The 16007-nt window shown below is 43.8% G+C and overlaps 3 protein-coding genes and 1 non-coding gene across 5 annotated transcripts; 3 read left to right on the top strand and 1 right to left on the bottom strand.

Moving 5' to 3' along the window:
• Positions 1–223: 223 nt before the first annotated feature.
• Positions 224–2756, bottom strand: LOC108135044 (eukaryotic translation initiation factor 3 subunit D-2). 2 transcript variants are annotated; one of them, XM_017255581.2, is made up of 3 exons: positions 1656–2756; positions 659–1313; positions 224–588 (listed from the first exon to the last, which is right to left on the bottom strand). In XM_017255581.2, exons 1-3 carry the CDS (start codon positions 2640–2642, stop codon positions 539–541), a joined length of 1692 nt encoding a protein of 563 aa, XP_017111070.1. In that variant the 5' UTR covers positions 2643–2756; the 3' UTR covers positions 224–538. The 2 variants fall into 2 exon arrangements, with proteins under 2 accessions (XP_017111070.1, XP_017111071.1); XM_017255582.2 differs by having other exon boundaries at positions 544–1313.
• A 489-nt stretch (positions 2757–3245) lies between these two features.
• Positions 3246–3585, top strand: LOC108135065. Its single transcript, XM_017255608.2, has one exon. The coding sequence runs from the start codon at positions 3365–3367 to the stop codon at positions 3485–3487; it is 123 nt and encodes a 40-aa protein (XP_017111097.1). The 5' UTR covers positions 3246–3364; the 3' UTR covers positions 3488–3585.
• A 2629-nt stretch (positions 3586–6214) lies between these two features.
• Positions 6215–8035, top strand: LOC108135053 (adenosine kinase 2). Its single transcript, XM_017255597.2, has 2 exons — positions 6215–6874; positions 7267–8035. Exons 1-2 carry the CDS (start codon positions 6373–6375, stop codon positions 7950–7952), a joined length of 1188 nt encoding a protein of 395 aa, XP_017111086.1. The 5' UTR covers positions 6215–6372; the 3' UTR covers positions 7953–8035.
• A 7083-nt stretch (positions 8036–15118) lies between these two features.
• On the top strand, positions 15119–15190 carry Trnat-ugu. The gene has a single exon. It is a non-coding gene; the product is annotated as a tRNA-Thr (tRNA).
• The last annotated feature ends 817 nt before the right edge of the window (positions 15191–16007 follow it).

The raw sequence follows: 16007 nt of genomic DNA, 5'->3' as shown, positions 1-16007 counted from the left end.
TGCAATTCCGCTAGGGAATAATTTCTGCACTTTTGTGCCCAGTGAATGCCCAAATTAAATTGCCGAATAACAAAAAGGCAGAATGCATATGAATTTTGAGCATATATATGAATTTAATTAAATGCTGTTGAATACGAAAACATTTTGCTTAAATTGTCACACGCGCAGCACCACAGCAGCAGCAGGAGCAGCAGCAGAATTTGCATTGATTGATGCCGTATTCGGTGATTTATTGAACCTGAGGTTTGTCAGCCAAACAATCTCCCACCAAACAGCCCTCCGTCCCTACCCCCGATCAATTATTGTGATTGTCAGTCGGTAATCGTGGGGAGGTTCTGCGCAATGCATATTTATTTAGCCGGGTTTCATTCTGTATTTCTTGGAACCGCAGTGATTGATGTGGCCATGTTATCCTCAAATAACTGTGACTGCACTCACCCCGATCCCTTGCTTTTTTCCCCCTGACATGTGATAGCTCCGCTCATATGCATATGTATTTGGGTTCGGGCTCGGGTTCGGGCTGGGTCAAAAACTCAATTTAAATTGCATTTGTGTTGGCAGCGCATCTGTCAGTGCGACATGTGTCGCCTGTCATCGTATCGTTTTATTATTATTCGAGCAACTATTAGTTAAATGAATTTGTGTAAACATTAGTTACCGGTGAAGTGGGCACAGGGCTCGCTGGAGTCATCCTCCTCGTCGCCGTCGGAGTCGAAGGTGCTCTCCGGAATGTCGTACAGCCGGACCATCGGCTTGTTGGGATCCTTCATGATCAGGTACTTTCCGTCCGGCTGCTTCATCACGATGTCGACGAGGCAGCGCAGAATGCCCCACGCGTTGTCCATGTTCAGGTTGATCTGGGTGGCGAACTCCTGCGGCTTGAACTGCTGCGTGCCCAGGATCACGTGGCGCAGATGATCCCGCGGACTCACCCTGGACACGTAGCCCAATTTTAGCTGATCCGACCCGGCCAACATAGCCTCCACCGTCCAGCGGGCCAGCTTGCAAGCGTTGTTGCGCAGCTCGGAGGCCAAAACAGCTCCGCGCTGGGTGTCCAGCTTCTGGCGCCACTCCACACTGTTGGTCACCTTCGAGTCCCACTCGTTCAGCGCCTTGATCGAGAGGAACTGCAGCTCCCCATTGGGTCCCTGGACAACCCCGTTGTGCTTGCAGCGGGCGATCAGCACGATGTCGTTGCCAAGCTCCCACTTGCGGTAGCGGTAGCCCATGGCGGCCAGTTCCACGCCCGGCTCTTCGAAGGGATTGGGCTCATCGAACTTGAAGCGCGGGTCCTGGTCACCCGTGCGTAGCACCTGAAACACAAAGAGAACTTTTAATATCAAACGAATCTTTTTAACGAGGAAATAATGATCGCAACATCAACATCCTAAATATCTAATAAACTTATATTAATTTGCTTCAACATCTTTGAAGGCTTTTTAAATTTTTTTAATCAATTCAAATCAATTCAATTCATGATTACCATATTTAATTGGTTTATCCAATAAAAAAAAAGTTGAAGACTTAAATTTTTTAAATTTAAAACTAAATTATTGCATGCTTGAAAATTAAAATGAATGTGTAATACACCTTGATTTAAGGTCAACAACAGAACCGAAATAAAAAGACTTAAGCTTAAGTCAAAGTTCATTTACCTGCTGACTGAAATTGTGGTTGATGAGCGTGGCCTCCATGGCCAAGCTATGGGCCGAGTTGATGGAGCCCTCCTCGTCCATCGGCGGCTCCAGCGAAGTTTCGTTGACGGTGAGTAGGTCAAACTGGGCGTTGTCCCTCTTGTCCAAAAACACCTTCACTCCCAGTTTCTCGATGACCACATCCCAGGAGTAGTTCGAGCGAGTGCAGCACATAATGGTGGCCAGGATCTCGTCGGTGGCGAAGACATTGCCCATGGTCTTAGAGAGTCGACGGATGACCGGGTCATCCGTGGTTGTAACGGTGTGCACAATGCGGTCCATTTTGAGCAGTGGCTTTTCATTCCGCAGATTGACTCGGTCGTACAGCTTGTCATAGTACTCCAGGGAGCCGCAGGTGACGATGTCCTGGCCCTCTTTGATGTTCGGAAGTGTGAGCTTGAGGAGGCGTGGAAAGTCGATCTCCTCGATCGAAACCCAATTAGAGCGCACCATCACGGAACTTTCGCGGAGTCTGATGGGCGCATTGCGGCCGAATCTGCGACCCACATTCCGGCGTGTCTCACGGCCCTTTCCGTACTTGGTGATGTTGCTCATCCCGCCCCCAGCGGTGGCTCCTCCGGCCACGCCCTGCTGGACGTTGCCACGCCCCGTGCGACCCCTGGCCCGCACACTGTTGCGATTGTTCGTGCGGTAGCGACCGCGCTGATAGGGCCTAAAGCCCCTCAAACCACTGTTGTCCACCAGATGGAAGGTGTCGTCGTCGTCCTCGTGGAAGTACGCGTACTGGCTGTTATTGCCGAAGGTCGAGGCATACTTGTTGGGGAACTTCTTCTCCTGCACCGCCACTGTCCAGTCGCAGATTTTGCCCAGCCGATCGCTCTTGCAGAACGGCTGGTAGGGCACGTCCAATTCGGGCACCTCGCACGGACCCCAGCCGTGCTCGTTGTACTGGACGTACGGCTTTACGAACGGAACGTAGTTGGACATAGCCGTGTCTAGACGATTTCTATTACTAACAGAACAATGTTTATATGTATGCTTTTCGAATCCTGATCGGTTCACCACGAGGCCAAAGTTACACTGAGCTGATTTCGATTATGGGGAAGCAGTTCGGCTTGACAGGTTGGGAATGCGATGACAAGCGCGGAAAAGGTTTCCAGTTTAAAAAGGATATAAAAACTAGGAATGTAGACAAATGCTCTATACTTTTGGTGACATGCTTATCAAAAAATCATCAATAAATTTTACTTAATTTACAATTGTTTTTTTTTCTTGTCTGGATTGATTACATTTTTACTTTTGAATTTAAGCAATAAGACTTGTGGGATTTTTTTATTTTTTAAGAACACCTTTTTTTAAAGCTTTCTGTTTTTAAACATAAATAATGATATAAGCTGTCGAAATCCTACACTGATAAAATATTAAAATTAAATATGAAATCATAATATTTTATTAAATACAGTGCATAATAAATTACATGATTTATTATGAACAATAATTATAATAATAATAAACAATTTTTAATTTTATCATTTTTAAAATAACTAAAATCAAGGCAAGGCGGTGCCTAGGCTGTCAAGTTAAACAATTTTTTATATGTGGTGAGTTAGGTGTTTTTGAAATACTACTCATATAAACGATTTATGTCGTTCGAGACGCCGAGAGAATGAACCGAATGAATGGACGCGCCGCCCCGCCGCTAAGCACGAATGGATGAGGCCCCTCGTCGGGCAACCGCAATAAGGTCATGTATTATTGTCTGTTTATCTTTCGGTTTTCCATCAACCTGCTGCTGCTTTCCTTGGCCACGGTTATTCTCGTCCTCCGCATAGTGATCTGATGATGATATAATGGATAGAATGGCAGAGAATGCCCATCGCGCCGATAAATTCTTGTTTTATAATATATTTTTAAAAAAAGAAAACCTTTACAAAACGCACGAATAAATGTTTGTTGAGCTGTGGAAATCGCACAGGAAGCGGAGGTACTGTGACGGGATTATCACTTGACAACGCATCAGAGCCCACATTGACGTGGCGCCCTTCACAGTACTGAAACTTAGTGCCATTGTTAGGGTCTGAGTAGCTGGAAGGCAAAGGAACAACGGCAGGGTGCAGTACAATGGAGCGAGTGTCCTGTATGCAGGATCTGGTCAGCTGGCCTTATTCTTGGCTGGAAGCACCTCACAACAATCTCGTTAAGCGTAAAGGCCAAATTATAGTAAGACTAACAGAAGGCAAAAGGTAATCACATAAAAAGCTTGTTAGATAACAACGTGAGAGGCGGCGAAAAAGGAAGCGGACATCCTGCTCCTCGGCTCATCCCCAAATAGCAAGATGTCGAGCGTGTGAATGTGCCTGGATGTGTGGAAAATGATATGGGGAGGAGGCGTACATGAGTCTGGGTTTGCGGTGCCATCTCCATCTCCCAGTTTCCAGCTCCCAGATTCTGAGCTAAGCTTTGTCAAGCGACGGGGTGTCATGTTGATGTGTGTGTCACTGGCAGCTGCTGCTTACATGGCCCAGCTCCAGATTCCCTCGCATTTTTCGGTTAATACACCAAGAGAACCAGTTCAAAGACAACAAAAATACGCCGGAATTAAATAAAAAATAAACAGAATAGTAAACATTAGGTAGACAAACAAAATAAAAATAAAACAAAAATAACAAACAATTTAAATATTTAACCAGATTATTATATATATTCCATGAAAGCTTAAGGACTCCCATTGCTAAAGCTACCAAAACTTTCCGATAGTTAGTAGTTTTGTTGTAAAGCTAGCATTTTATAATAACAACAATTTTGTATATTTTTTTCTTAATAAATTCACTGTTTATTTTTGTTTTCGGTGATCGGACAGGATTAGACTGAATTCAAATAAATATATTTGCATTTTTACCAATTCGGATACCTCAAAATGGAATTTTAATCGCTTTCTACCATGTGGTTCTCTTTCTTTTTTTACCCTGGTAGCTTTAATGTTTTTCTCCAAGTGTAGACCTAAGCCGGGGATGAGTGTGCGTGCGACAGTGCACTGTAGTGTGGGCTTGAGTGTGTGTATGAGTGTGGATTATAATTGCCATGCGGCTGTCAGTGACTGCAGGCGGCGCCTAGCTGCAAACAGCTGCAGATGTGCGGCTCGTGTTGCAATATCATTTTTAATGCAAACCGCATGCCACATTATGCAGCTGCATTGCCACGTCACCGCTGCGGTTTTCCCAGCCTCTGCACCTCTCATCTTCATCTCATCTGGCATCGCTCCTGCTGCTGAAGCTTTTCTACTGCCGGTCTTGTAGGAAAAAGCGGCAGCGGTTAGCAAAGGGAACACAGCCAAGAATAATGCCCTGGCACATAAGTAAGTACTTACCCAGCGAACAAAAGCAATAAGAACAACAACTACTACTGCTATATGCAAGCAACAAAAATAACAACAGCAGGAGCAAAGTGAAAAACCGCTTGCATACTTTGCGGAGCTCGCGAGCGATAAACGACGCCATCGTCACCCACCGCCCACCGCCCACCTCGTCCTGCCCAAAAAAGTGCGCTATATTGTGTGCGATCCAATTGAAAGCGAAATTAAAAACACATTTTCACAGCACAATTTATTTTCAAAATTACTTGGAATTAATGCCCAGAGTTGATGGTATTTTGCAGCTTTAACAAATATTGATAACAAACTGTAAATTATTTCTTTTACAGCTCTTTGAATCAAGGTGTTAAACATTAAACTACCTAAATTATGTACTTTATATAATAGCATACACATTTGCAATCAATTTATATTTAATATCTTTTTTTTATTGATACCTTTTTCTTATTGCCTTCAATATTTGCAATTGCTAAAACAAATATAAACTATGTTAATTCATTAGTTTAAATAGAGGGAATTAAATAAATATATGTAGCTTTATAGCCTTCGTACTTAATTTTGCGTTTATATGTGAGTTTTGAAAATAAAATGGAAAAGGATTTTATATGCATTTTTAGCCGATTAATTAAAGACTTTTATTTATATTTACTTACATTATTTAGGCAAGGTATCCTTTATTCGATGCTCAATTTGTCATTTAATTTTTCGCGTGGCTTCAACGCGCGTCGGAAGCTCGGGCTGCTTCTGCAGCTTTTGTGCTGCATAAAAATTAAAATTTATGCCAGGCAACTTGTGCAAAGCACTGCAAATGCCATTGTTTTTCACTCCCCAACCTCCTGCCGGCGTCACTGATGATGTTTTTTTGGCGGCGGAAGGACATTCACGTTCTGGGTGGTTGCATTCACCGCCCCCCCCCCTTTGCCCACTGCCTGCTTGTCAAGCCCACTTACATTCAATTCATTCATCTCCGGCAGAAAAATGAAAATAAAAGCCTCGCAATGCCGCCCCCTTTCCGGCGCTGCCAGCCCATCGTAATTGCGGAGCAATTATACATACTTCCATCCACAAGATGGATACGTAATTAATAGCACATTAAATTGGGCCACAACAATATTAATTGTCCTGATTGATTTATGCAGGTAATTATCATTTTAAGCAACCGAGGGGAATAAATTCTGGGCCTCTTCAACGAGCTGAGTGGCAATGGCTGTGGCTTTTCTCCTTCACTCAAAAATTTCGTAAAATCCATCATAACTAGCAGTACAAAATAGTTGGCCAGCATGTACAAACTATAGGCGTGAAGTTAGGTAGGCTTTCTCAAGAACCGACGAGGGGCTTATTATAGGGATGTCCTGGAGGATATTAAGCAAAAGTCTAAAAACTTTTCCGTCGCTGATTAGAGCCCCGATCACTCGATTTTCACCAGCATTTTTGGGTCAGGGATTTCGGACTTCACCTAGGAGCTTTAGCAATTGCCAAAAACCCGCGACAATGGAACTGCCAGAGGGAATCCTGATGGGCTTTGGCAATCCCCTGCTGGACATCACCTGCACCGTCGAGGACAACGTGATGCTGGAGAAGTACGGCCTGGATGCCAATGCGGCGATCGTAGCCGAGGAGAAGCACGACGTCCTCTTCGACGAGCTGATGAACATGGAGAACGTCATCTATTCGGCGGGCGGAGCCTGTCAGAACTCGATGAGGATCTTCCAGTGGATCGTGCAGACTCCGTTTCGCGCCGTCTTCAGCGGTGCCGTGGGCAAGGACAAGCTGGGCGACCGCATCGAAAAGAGAGCCAGGGCCGATGGGTTGCTAACACTTTACCAGATGAAGGAGGAACTGCCTACAGGTACTATCAGGCAATCACAACATCTTATTTTCAATCAATTTGAGTGAGTAACTTGCTTAGTCCAACATATCGTTGTATGTAGTGGCTGATAAGAACTATTGTGTCTAGGAAAAATTCCTTAATTTAAGAAAAAATGTATTTAACATAGCCTTGCAGATGAGCCAATAATATAAATTTAGGAAATTTACAAAAATAGGTGATTGACAAAAGCTTTTCAGGAAACAGCACTTTGGGTTTGTTTTATTTTGCAAAACCTTCCCTTATTATATCGAATTTTGAGTTTTGGCAGAAAATTACTTGACCGCCTTATAGACATTTAAATAAGAGGTTATTAAATATTTTAAATGCTACAATTTCTTACTATTAAATTAATTAGAACTTACCTTTCACAGGCTCTTGTGCGGTGATCATCAATGGGCCGAACCGCTCCCTGGTGGCCAACTTGGGGGCGGCCTCGCTCTTCACCGAGGATTGGATTGACGACGAGGAGAACACCTGCGCCCTGGAACGCGCCAAGTTCTTCTACTTCACAGGCTTTTTCCTGGCCGTCTGCGCCAATGTCGTGGAGCAAGTGGCGATAATGTGTTCCGAGTCCAACCGAATTGCTATCCTCAACTTTAGTGCCGTGTTCGTGCTGCAGATGCACAAGGACACTGTGACCGAACTCATCCAGTACGTGGACATCATAATCTGCAACAAGGAGGAGGCCGTCGCTTTCGCCGACTCCCACGACTGGAAGACGAAGAACATCTTCGAGATTGGCTCTCGGCTGCAGAAAATGCCCAAGGCGAACGTCCACCCGCGCATTGTCATGATCACGGATGCCGTGTGCCCGGTGCTCGTCTTCCAGGACAACGACCGCGTTCTGGAGTACCCCGTTCCCAAGGTGACCAGGGGCCCGGTTTTCGACACCAACGGTTGCGGCGACGCCTTTGTCGGCGGGTTCCTGGCCATGTTCGTCCAGAGGATGCCCCTGGACTACTGCATCCGCACGGGGATATTCGCCTCCCAGCAGGTCCTCAACGTGGTCGGCGTGCAGATCGAAAAACTGCCAAAGTTTAGCGAAAAGTGCATATAAATGGGATCGGTGTTGCTGGCAGCCTAACTTTTTTTTATCATGCTATGAGTTCTATCAAGACCTTTAATAAATTTTCAAGTTTAGTTAACTTATTTTTGGTAGCTTTAAAGCAAATCCCCGTCACTCCACACACACAAGTGTGTTAAGCGAAATAAATTCTTAACATGATTATCAGATTAGCCCAGTCCCTCCATGGGCTATCAATATAATAATTTAAGGTACCAGTCAGCCCGTTCGCCTGTCCCCCGGCACTTCCTTTGGCCGCACCGCACCTTTGCCGGCATATTCATGCCCTCAAGAGTCGTGCGGCTCTCGCTTTGCCTTTGGCTCCGGCAAAAATAAATACATTTAAATGTAAAGCCCCCCTTCTCGGATGCTCCTGCCGCCGAGCTGTGGCTCTGGCAGAAAGGCAAACAGAAGTGATGTAAAAATATGCGTTGCATACTTTGCAGCGCCAATGTAAATTTCCCCCCCGTCCCGCCGGGAGGGGCTTTGTCTTTCGGGTCCTGGCGTCTGCTGCCTGCCGGCTGTTGACTTTGGCCTGACAAAATATTGCTACCATTTCAGAGTCGAAGACGCAGACAATGCGTTCGGCGAAGGGAAGCCGGGGAAGCTGGACATGAGCACGTGCCAGCGGACAGTGTGCCGAATCCTCAAATAAGCGGCGATTATTTCAAATATAAAATTCCATTTACTGGCAAATTTTCAGCATACCTAAGAATTCTTAAGTCATGATTTATCAATGTGACCAACGCAATAACCATAAGCTTAAGCTCGCCCAGCTTTTGTATTTAATAAAATTAAAAAAAAAAAAAATCATTTAATGAATCATAATACTTACAAATCCAAAATTCAAAGGTCCAACCACTGTGCAACGGGTGGTGCTGAATAAAGCAAAGGAAGAGGCGGTACAGTGACTGTCTTCCACTGATTAAAACGATGCGTCCTCGTGACAGCGATTTTTTCTCGTTAAATCCTTAAATGTCGCTTCGTTTATCGTGAGCTTTGTTTTTTAACTTTCGCAGAGTCCGCCTTTTCCCTGGGAATCGACTTCGGACGCTGGTCGCCGGCAGAGCTCAAGCGATAATTTATGCATATATCCATGGTGATTTATGACATTATCCCTCAAAACCGCCCCCGGCCACGCCCCCGATGTTCCGCTGCGCTGTGTGCCCAGTGGCACAGCTCTTCTTTTCCACTTGAACGTTCTGGGACGCCGCGCAATTAGCTGTGGGAAAAATGAGCAGCAAACAGTGAGCCAAAAGATTTCCTTTGTCCAAAGTCAAACAACTTAAAGCTGAAACTCTGGTAGAGCCCTTCCCGTCCCTCGATTACTTTTCATACTGCATCCGCAAACTTTTGCGGCTGGCGAAGGCAGCGAAACGACTGTGAACGAACGAGCACAAATCTGGGCTGGAAAGTTTTCGGATTTGTCATATGCACATCTCAAAGCTAATATTCTGACGCATGGCTCCTCGACCCGAGGGCCACATGAGTTATGAGTTATGACTTAGGTGAGATCTCCTCAGTCGGAATCCAAGCAGACAGCTTAATTACGGCAGTCAAGACCCGGATTTTGCACTCGTCTCCGGGCGGGATTTTAATTAACTGGGCCAGCATTGTATTAAAACCTCTGTGGGCGGCATATAACAACTTAATTTATTGGTGCAGTCTCGGTTCAGTGAACAGCAAAAGCTCAAATTTCAAAAAATTCTCGGTAAATCGAAGCCTGTTAAGCATGTTAGGCTCGAAGTTACAGAGTCCCCGGTATGTTTTCAAGTGAAAAGTTTATATTTTTTTCATTATTCCTTCAGCTACGGACCGAGGGCTAATTTATGCAATTAAGTGATTTAATTTGATTAGGCCGAAGACAAGCAAAGACAGACAAAAGGCAGGGAATTAGAGACCAAATCGAGAGAAAAATAGAGATGAGGAGGATAAAACTGGGGGGCAGAAGAGCCGCCGGCAAATTGCACTTGTCATGTTCGTATAATTGCGTCTGTCCTCGGGCTTGCCGAACAACACCAGACACCAGGAGATTGGGGGGGGACAACTTGGGGCAGACAACAAACAAACACGCCTGACGTGCAGAGGTGCCCATAAAAATCACTCATACGCAATGGGAGACAGCGGCAATAGGAAGCTCCCAGCTCGCAGGACAAGTTTCAAATGCTACTTGTAACTTTGTTACAACAGCCACCACACAGTAAATGTGAGAGTTCCCCGCCCCGAGTTTGTGCTGGGAATGGCAAAAGTTTCTTTTCTGTGTTTTATACTTTGTAGCCAGCCAACTGTCGGCCAATGCCAATGTCTCGTCATGAACCCTTTCGCTACCCCTCAGCCTCGCACCCCTCACCAGCTAGTTTCCCACCCATTTTCCCAGTCAGTCAGTGAGTCAGTGAGACATTGTTCTAAAGCCACAATCTCACAATAAGCTCTAATGCACAGCAAGAAAAATGCTATCGAAATTTAGCATAAGAGTATTAATCAAGCAGCTTGTTATATATTGACAGCTATTGTGCATTGAAAGAAACTAAATCATTTTGGATCCCAAATATTCAATTTTGAGTTGAACATCAGACAACAGGTATTCGAATGTAAGTTATTTTTATGGAATTTTAGTTTAGTTTAGTTTTAGTTTTTTTTATAGTAACATTATGAAATTATTTTTCCAGAGACCTAGTCTCAAGTGCTGATTGTCAATGCCATCGTGCGTATTGTTCTGCTCTGTTTGTTCTTCCCTGTTGGTACTTCACTATACACACACATGTGTGTGAGCTTGTGGATTATGTGAAATTATCGAAGATTTTCGGAATAATGGCGAGTCGTGTTTGCTGCTAATGCCTGACATGGTTTCGCCTGCGACCAATGATTTTCCCAACCCGATGCGATGGAATTAAGCGGAAAGCATTTTCATTACATGTCGCAGCCACATGGCCGATATTAATTGGGAACTTTAGGAGCCGGACGATTGTGCTGGAACTCATTTTGCGTACTTTAAAGAAGTTTAAGCTTCTTCTTTGGTCTTGCATTTTCATTCCCCCGAGCAGCATCAATTGCAAAATGTCTGAGTCATTTGCATAGAGTTATTCCAGGGCTTTGTTGATGGGTGGCTGAGTGGCTAGGTGGCTGAGTAGCTGGTGGTGGTAAAAGTTTTATGTTAGCAACGAAGAACGATAATTTGCAGCAGTTACAATATTTCATGGAATATCTCTTGGCTTCTCCTATGCCACAAAACTTCAAAAAGTAGCAGCAATAAAAAGCGAAAAAGATTTTCTCTTCGCTTTATGGCGGGATCAATATTTTGACAACCGCAAAGTAACACAAATAATAGACAAATTTTCATTCTCTGTGCGGCCATATTTTCATCTGCCAAATGCCGCAGACTGGAAATTTGTCAATTGAATAAATTGTGCTAAATATACGTCTGTAATACGTTCGAATATACATAAATAAATATGCAATGCGTCTTGCAATTGTTTGATTGGATTCTTGGAGCTGCTGCTTTTGTGGCCACTCAACGCTAATGGACTTTAAAGTGTGTTCTCAAGCGTTCATTGCCAGATTCCGCCCCTAAAAAGTTTCTTCGAAATTTCTCGGCTTGCATTGTTGTCGCACACATCACACATTACACATCACGCATACGCCCCGCTGCAGTGCCATACTGAACCAAAAACGAACTGAACTCGTTGGAACACATCCAAGTGCAGCCCCAATCCCACGAAGAACTGGTCCAGGAGCAGCTGGCCAAATAATGAACTGCCAGCCAACACCAACCCAATCACAATTATACTTACACTTACACTTACACTCCCCGATTGGAGCACAAAAAGTCTTTGGTGGCCCGTTGCCTTTGTTTTTCCAATTTCGTAAATGGCTTCCATGCATGTGTGAATGGCTGTGTGTTAATTAGCAATATCAAGAGCACTTAAATTTGGTAGAGATTAAAACACCAAAAGTTGCTCCATCCCATCCGGCTTGGCTTGTTCTTGTTTTTGTTCTTGTTCTTGGGTGTTCTTTGTTCTGGCATCGAGCTCAATTCTCAAGTTGCCCATTTCGGGAGCCAGCTGATTGTGTTTTGTGGCCGGAGCGGCTATTCGATTGCCAAGTTTGGCAGTTTTTGCAGCAGCTGCAAATAGTTAGCTATGAGCCAAGGATTTGCGCTCTGGCCATTCGCTGGGAATGCGAGAAAACATTTGAATAATTCCAGGCCGGGCCGGGCTGGGCATGGCCACTTCAAAGGCTTGACCAACTCAGAGCGCTCTGCTCATTTAAAGTGCATCAGGCAAGAAATGCCTGAATGCGGCCAGCAATCAAAAAGGCATTACCACAGTCGGAGCGTAAAAAAAGAAGGCGGGACGACGGAAAGGAAACTAAATGCGCATTTAACAATAAATGAGCAACGTTTTCGGAAATTAACTTTCAACAACATGTGTTGGAATGCATCTATCTTCCGCACCCATAACGAGTTCCACGGCAAACTCAGTTTAGCAAGTGGGCAGCATGAAGTAGAGGTGGAAATTAATTTGAGCGCAAGAAAAAGAAGTGGAAATTATGAGTGGCTGCCAAATTGTGCTAAATGAGCACAGGCAAGTGGAAATTAAAAGCGAGTATGCTACGGGAACAGTCTCACAACCTAGTTCTATCCCCACCGCTTCCTATTCCCCTGCTGCTCCGACTGCTCGAGCCTTTGGGTCTGGGTCTGGTCCTGGAGCCACTTGCATTATGATTGCATCATTTGGGGCTAATTTGCATTTAAATACTTGGCTCTGTTATTGTTCGAGTGCAGCAGGGAAACTTTTTGCAGCAGCCAAAGCAGGAGCAGGAGCACGAGTAGGAGCAGGCGGAGTGCAGCAGAAACAGTAGGAACAGCCGGATCTAGCCAGCCCTGGGCACCTCGGACAAAGTTATGCCAAGTCAAGGATATCACGAAAATTGTCCTGCTCCAGCCGAGGCGAGCCGGACAACTTCTGTTAATGCGTTTGAATAATGAATGTAAGCGGGAGCGGAGCGGAAAGGACTTCGGGGATATAGAGTTCGGTATGGGGTTGAGTTGGTCCTTGCACCTTGGACCCGGCGTATAATCCCGCAGTCCTTAGCAGATAACAATGTACAAACTGGCGCCGTCGGCGTCCAGCCGTTGATGGTCATTACTTAAAGCGTCCGTCCGATGCAGTAGCGCGAAACCCGAGAACAGCGAATGAACTTAAAGAAAAGACTGCCTCCAATTTCATAATTAAAATTTACAAAATTGTTGGCATAATTAATTCTAAAACAGAGGGTTGTGATGCATATCTCCCCATATCTCCCACATTAAAATTGCATTACTTAGTAATGTATATAAAGAATGTGACACATGTTTATTTCCGGTAAGGTCCAGTCCCTTGTCTTAATTAAAAGTGTAAATAATCAAAAAGGAGAAAAACGGGAACAATGTTCTTACATTTTTCATATCTATCTAATATCAAAATCAGTCTTCATCCCATATAATATTTAGACTACCCAGAGATATTGGTTTTGAAAAGTATATACAATATATATGCATATATGTTTTATGTAATATACTAAGACTATTTAAAATGCTAGCATAGCCATCTTTTCAAAAAGTTATATTCTTTGTTTCATCGGAGATGTCTCATTAATTCACAATTAATTCATTATGTTATGTATTATTGAATTTGTAAGTTTATTATCTGTGATTGGCAGTAAGTTTCTTTCTTTGAGTGTGGGGAAGTGAGAACTGCCAACCATCTGCCTGGTGTAGTAAAGTAAAGCGAAGATTTATTGAATGGCAAATGAATCACTTCTCGCTCCTCCTCTCAACTCTTTGGAGCTGAGACCTGCCAGCAGATCTGCAGTAGCCCTTCCGCCAGTCGAGCCCCTCCTTTATTTCGTCGCACTTTTAATAACTTCTATAAAAGTTTTATGTCTCTCGGTGGCAGCAAACTTGCATGCTGCTGCAACAGAGGAAAAAGTTTGCGTGTGTTTGGCACTTGAAACTTTACTTTCGCGGGATCAAAAAAGTCCTGGCTGCGGGGGCTATACATACACATATATATATATATATATATATATAGGTATTTTAATGTATGCAAGGAAAAATCGGTGGAAAATAATCGCGTCAAGTATTTAAAGTGGCATTAAAAATATTGAAAAACTCGATAAATAGTTGTTAAGTATGCTGCTGTTGCTGCCAGATAATCTGCCCAAAGGGGGAGTTCTGCTGATGCAACGGTGCGTATGCGTGTTTCGGCACTTTATACCATAAGTAGCGCCAACTGGCTTTGAAATTGTTCTGCCACTCCTTCCAGTGCCTTTTCCACTCGAGTGTTTGCCTTTGGTCTTAAGACCGAGCAACTCGGGTGAATTATGACCCCTGGTTAAGTGAGTGCTTTAAGGAAAATGCTGGGCTGCACATAACTAAATATTTATACGGAAAGTGTTTAAGCCACACACATTAGAAAAATAATAGCTGCAGTGCAGTGAAGCCATGTCGGTCAGTTTTGTTGTGACACAAGCCACATTGTTACCTTCGTATTTTAGCCTGTGGTTTCCATTTACCCCAGCTGTCACCGCAAATGAGTTTGCCAAAGATCACACAAGATTTCGATGCGTACAATTAATTTCATTGATGGCGCCAATTACTTTTGCGGTGTCTGGCGTTTGCAGATGTATCTGATGGAACGCGACAAGCTTCCAATTCCAGATACATCTCAGGTGATGACGCTACTGAAGTGTGGCAGCTTATTCAGTTCAGGCAATTGATTTGCCAATTTGCCAAATAAACAGACTCCAGCGAGTGAGTGCTGTGCTGTGCTGTGTTTGCCTCAGTGCGCCAGTCTATCAATTACCGACACAACGAGACGCAGGACAGACAGTTGGGAAAATTGAAAACTGCATCTCGGGCAGCTGCTAATTGGGGTCCATCTCCAGCTCCACAGTTTTAATTAGCCAACGCAGCTAAGTGATTGCCCAAATGAATGGATACATGTGTACCTTTCGGTGTCACTCCAAACTCGAAACTCGAAACTCGAGCAGTTATCAGTTGACAACTGTTTAAACACATGTTTATTGTTCGTTTTTGGCAGGGCGTTACTTTACTTTTCGCCGATGGAGTATGAAATAAGGTAGCTTTAATTGAGTTTTTCTCCGCCCGTCAAATGTGAGCCTCTTTAGCTCAGTGGCAGAGCACTGGTCTTGTAAACCAGGGGCCGTGAGTTCAATTCTCACAAGAGGCAAAGGTCAACGCACTTTTTTGCATATGTTTTTTTTCGTCACACCAAACTATTTTCCGATTCCAGCATATTTCAAGCTTGATTGAACTGCTGCAGCCCGGCTTTTGGGGGTCTTCAATCAGAAGTTGACATGTTCGTTATTTGACTTATGCAGGCGGGGGGATCGTTTGCCGCCGACTTTCGAATTTCCATTCCCCCGCTTAGCCAAGTCAATTGACTGACGGCTCCGATTTCTCCTCGTGTCACTGCTTCCACTGATTTCGCTGTTCTGACAGTGGAAGAAATTGGGTCGTTTTTTAAGACAATATATAAAACTAAGCAAGGCTAAAACAATAGTGGTAAGTTATTCAAGCGAAATTGTGATCGACTTAGTTTAAGCAACATTTGAAAATGTTAGAGTCCTGTCTGAAGCTGTATATATTTATATAAAATATAGAGCTGAGCAACCTCATCCATATAACATATACACTATATTTCAAATCAAAATCGGACAGCAATTTCTTAGAGCTTTATAAAAAAAACTACACATATTGACTTAAACTTAAACTGCAAGGATATACAACAAGTTATCTTAATGTGCTTAAGAATATTGATTAATAGCTATTTAATAGCTTTTATATATCTACTAAAAAAGAAATCATATTTAAATTCGGCTAAAAAATAGAAAAGGCTTAAGCCATTTGTTTCGTTAAAGTTAAAACGATAATTATAATGAACAACCATTTTGGGGCGCCTTAAATTTTTTGTCGATAAATTGTCCATTTTGGCCCTCACCTGATTTCCGATCCACCGAGATGCAATAATTTGTGATGCCGTTGAC

The sequence above is a fragment of the Drosophila elegans genome, unplaced genomic scaffold (genome assembly GCF_018152505.1).
Source record: "Drosophila elegans isolate 14027-0461.03 unplaced genomic scaffold, ASM1815250v1 contig_476, whole genome shotgun sequence".
Taxonomy (NCBI): Eukaryota; Metazoa; Arthropoda; class Insecta; order Diptera; family Drosophilidae; genus Drosophila; species Drosophila elegans.
This window is presented reverse-complemented; position numbering and strand designations above follow the sequence as displayed.

Coding starts and splice junctions, on each gene's coding strand:
- LOC108135044 (XM_017255581.2), bottom strand. CDS start 2,642: ATGTCCAACTACGTTCCGTTCGTAAAGCCGTACGTCCAGTACAACGAG. Junction 1,314..1,655: donor ACCACAATTTCAGTCAGCAG/GTAAATGAACTT, acceptor TTTGTGTTTCAG/GTGCTACGCACGGGTGACCA. Junction 589..658: donor GCCCTGTGCCCACTTCACCG/GTAACTAATGTT, acceptor ATACGATGACAG/GCGACACATGTCGCACTGAC.
- LOC108135065 (XM_017255608.2), top strand. CDS start 3,365: ATGGATGAGGCCCCTCGTCGGGCAACCGCAATAAGGTCATGTATTATT.
- LOC108135053 (XM_017255597.2), top strand. CDS start 6,373: ATGTCCTGGAGGATATTAAGCAAAAGTCTAAAAACTTTTCCGTCGCTG. Junction 6,875..7,266: donor GAAGGAGGAACTGCCTACAG/GTACTATCAGGC, acceptor TACCTTTCACAG/GCTCTTGTGCGGTGATCATC.